We start from the raw sequence: 4,186 nt of genomic DNA, 5'->3' as shown, positions 1-4,186 counted from the left end.
ACGGATGTTAGCTGTTCTTTCACGTAAAAATTGGTATGTAGGTAGCTGAAAAAGCAGAATAAGACATAGGTTTACCGGAAATCTTTCAGGAACGGGAACCACGCGGGTTTTTCTTTGAAAACGTAGGCGAAGACGCGGGCGGAAATCTAGTGTACAATAAAGGTGTTATCTATACTAATATTATAAAGCTGAAGAGTTTGTTTGTTTGTTTAAGCGCGCTAATCTCGGGAACTACTGGTCCAATTTGAAAAATTCTTTCGGTGTTAGATAGCCCATTTATCGAGGAAGGCTATCGTGCTCCGCGGTTAAATTATATAATTTAATATCTATTCAAATATGTAATTAACATTCACTTTCAACACGACGCGGACGTAGCGGTTTCTACTGTGGGTTTCTACATAGATCCGGTATGAAACTCGTCAAGTTGAACTTTTGAAATGTCAAACTTTTGCATAGACAAGTGCAGTATTTTATAATAATAATCAATTCGTTGCATGAATCTATCAATTATATTATATCTAAAGTAACCGTCATGAGAAGCTATAAATTTTGTAAACAAGTGTTCAGGAGTTCACAACATTTGGACCAACAAAAAAAATGAATTTGTTTAAGATTTAATAAATTATTAAGTAACAAATATTAATTAACATAAATATTATTTAAGAATAATTATTCGTCAGATTCAGATGTTTCCATTTCTGTGTCAGAATCAGTGACATGTATCACGAAGCTGTCTACAGTTTTATCAATCATCTCATCGATTTTGGAATAAAAATTATCTTCTTCCTTGATAACATGCTCCACACAACGCTTCCAATTTTCCGAAGTAATCTGCTGCAGTCCCTCTTGTAATAATTGTTTTACCTCGTCAAATTTAAAATTTGTATTTTTGCGAGCAACATATCCTTTTACGTTGGCCCAAATTAGCTCAATTGGATTAAGCTCACAATGATATGGCGGGAGTCTCAATACTTCCACCTTATATTTTTTTGCAAGCTCGTCCACTACATAAGTTTTAAAATTGTCTTTAACATTTTTTACTTTTAGCAGTAATTCAGTCTTAATTTCATTGTCGTCGTAAGAAATATTCTTACTTACAAGCCAATTTTGTATATCATTTTTTTTCCAGGCAGTAGTAGGAATTCTTTCAAGACGCCTTGAGTGGTATGGTGCATTGTCCATTACCACTACTGCATTTTCTCCAAGTTTTGGGAGAACGTTTTCGAACCATTGTTCAAAATGTGTTGCATCCATTGATTCATGGTAATCTCCCGTCTTCTTGCATTCAAATATATTTTCACCGCCCTCTACAAAACCGTTCTCATTGCCGATATGGGTAATTATTAATCGTTTACCTTTTGACGTTGGGTTACGTGCACCAATGCTAAGTCCTTCTAGGAAAGCCTGCTTCTTACTTTTAACTTGTTTGTCTACCCAAGTTTTATTTACGGTATGTCCTGTAAAAACAATTAAACATTTGTTAATTAGCGTCTTGCGCAGTAAAAGAGTTGAAGTACATTATTATTAATACACACTTGTGATAGCCCTTAAGAACTAATGTCTCAAGGTCGGCGGCGCGTGGGTTATATTTATTTTGCAAATAGATTTGCAGTATCATACACATCACTTCACGGTAAAGGCGACTTTCCGTCTGCCGTTCTGCCGTTTCACTGCAATAAAAAAAAACACACTAACCTGCATTCACCCATGTCTCATCCATGTAAAATATCTGGCGATTTTGTTGTCTATAGTCTTTAATAGATTTCAAATATTTTCGCCGCCATATTGTTATGTCATCTCTATCAATAAGTGCGTTATTTCGCTGTCGTTTTATATATTTAAAGTTTAAATGCTTTATTAGCCGCCTGAGAGTTGTTTCGCTAAAATTTGGCATATCTTCATCGTCATTGACTGCCTGAAGAATCTTGGGAATTGTTGGTAATTGGCCATTTAAAAAGAAACTGTGAATTTTTTTCCTAATTACGGATTTATCAAAATCGTCTACTTTCTGATAAAATTTAGGCCTGTCTTTAGACTTGATAGGTGATTTTATTCCCTCTTCTGATTTATATTCTTTTAATATATTATACACAGATGCTATGCCAATTCCCAAAATCGATGCTGTTTTTTTATTTATTTCGGTTTTGTAGGGATATTCATTCGATGGCCAATTTTCTTTCACGTACTTATATACGTTGATCACCATATTTTTCTCATTAACCGTAAAGCTCGTCACCTGTAAAAATCACCGGTAGTCACTTGTCACACGAAGCTCAAGCTATATCTCCAGGTATACCAATTAACCTAACCAATTACTTCACAATTTAAAACCTACTTCTAATATTAACCTTAAGTTTCCAAAGATTAGCGCGTTTGAACAAACAACTCTTTCTTTTTACTTATTATATATTTTAGATAAATTGTATTACGCACCTTTTGACGTTTTTTTCGTGGCGAATTTATTTCCTTAGATGTACTGGCTACTGGCTCCATTATACGTAATAACAAATAAAATTAACGCAACAATTAAAGTAACAACAATAAAAAAGTGATAACGAAACAATAACAAAATTAACAATAACAACCAGATCCGCGATATATGCAAAGCAATGAAACAACTCAAATGATGCGTTTATTTCAAAATGGCGTCCCGATAGTTCACAATCCCTGCGACGGACGCGTTCCGGTACCAAGAAACACAAACGATAGCGCTTTGCGTCGTTAAAATATGATCCGACTAAATTAAATAGGTTGTTACTTTCATATAACCCGTCTATATTTCATGTCGATTGAATATGGTCAATTTATTATTATCTCGCAGTATAAAATGTTTACTTAGTAAAAGATGTTTGTTTACATAATTTATAGCTTCTCGTGACGGGTACTTTATCAATATCTAGACAATTTTATACAACAAGCGTATAATCAATCGCGGAATTTTAGAATTTTCAATAAAAACTTATAATACTTTGAAAACATGGTATTGTTTAACTAAGGTATATCTATTGTCTGTATGTCATCTGGTCCTCTCGATATTACCATAAAAGCGAGAAAGAAACACGTGTTATATTACGCTTTGTCGATTGCATTCTGAGATTATTGCATTACTAATAGGTACTGAAATACCTATATAGAAATAAATTCTTGCACATACCAATAAAATACTTTTGTCTGATATAAATTACACCCTACAAAGATAGGATAGCACATTTTACATCATTAAAATATTTACATTTATTCATTTTACATTGAGTGTGCTAAAAATTGTAGCTTTCAAATATAACACCTTGTTTTTAATGTAAATTTATTTTTCATTCATTATATCACCTTTATAAAATTGAGTCTGAGTCTATACGTGAAAAAAATCAAAATTATTTGCAAAGCACACGCAGCGTATTTCTCTTGCAAATGCAAAAAATAGGTATTCAAAGTCACACACACACTAACTCAAAATCTGTAAGTACCAATAAAAAGAAAACAACTATATAACGCCTCGAAATCCGATTTCTGTTTCGCCTTCGGCTAAATGCATAATTATACGTTAATATTATATAAGTTCCAAGATGAAATTACTAATGCGAATGCATGGCGGATGCACGCATGATTAAATAAGAAATAAGAATGGACGCGCCTGCTTCGTATATAATATTATGTAGGTTGTATTGTAGATTGTTATCTCTTTATTACAAATTTCAGGGGAAAAGTAAAGTTCAGTAGTATTCGGCGAAAGAACAATTTAGGTATCTCTGGAATAATTAGACCGATTTTGACTGGACTATCAGTTATCACTGACAGATAGCTTAAGTAATAAGGGGTTAACTTGTGTTAGGAGTAATATTTATACTGATATTCCCACATTACCATAATTACTGGAAGGAAAAACTTATTTACGGGGTTGAAACCGCCGATCGTTGCTAGTCTTCTTATATATAAAAATGAATCGCAAAATGTGTTGGTAAGCGAAAAATGAATCGCAAAATGTGTTGGTAAGCGCATAACTCGAGAACGGCTGAACCGATTTCGATAATTCTTTTTTTATTATATTCCTTGAAGTACGAGGATGGTTTTTATGTAGAGAAAACGTAAATATGTACCACGGGCGAAGCCGGGGCGGACCGCTAGTATATAATATAAATAGATAATAATATTATGCCGGTCTAAGCGGACGCTGCTAGTACATAAAAAT

At 33.4% G+C, this 4,186-nt stretch overlaps 1 protein-coding gene across 1 annotated transcript; it reads right to left on the bottom strand.

Annotated features, from left to right (window-relative positions):
* Nucleotides 1-669: 669 nt before the first annotated feature.
* Nucleotides 670-1,254, bottom strand: LOC149906784 (uncharacterized). Its single transcript, XM_090104464.1, has one exon. The coding sequence runs from the start codon at nucleotides 1,252-1,254 to the stop codon at nucleotides 670-672; it is 585 nt and encodes a 194-aa protein (XP_089960590.1).
* Nucleotides 1,255-4,186: the final 2,932 nt, after the last annotated feature.

Source organism: Colias eurytheme, chromosome 8 (assembly GCF_061535395.1).
Source record: "Colias eurytheme isolate Ceu_HAF_F1 chromosome 8, ilColEury1 Martin Lab GWU primary, whole genome shotgun sequence".
NCBI classification, from domain to species: Eukaryota; Metazoa; Arthropoda; class Insecta; order Lepidoptera; family Pieridae; genus Colias; species Colias eurytheme.
This window is presented reverse-complemented; position numbering and strand designations above follow the sequence as displayed.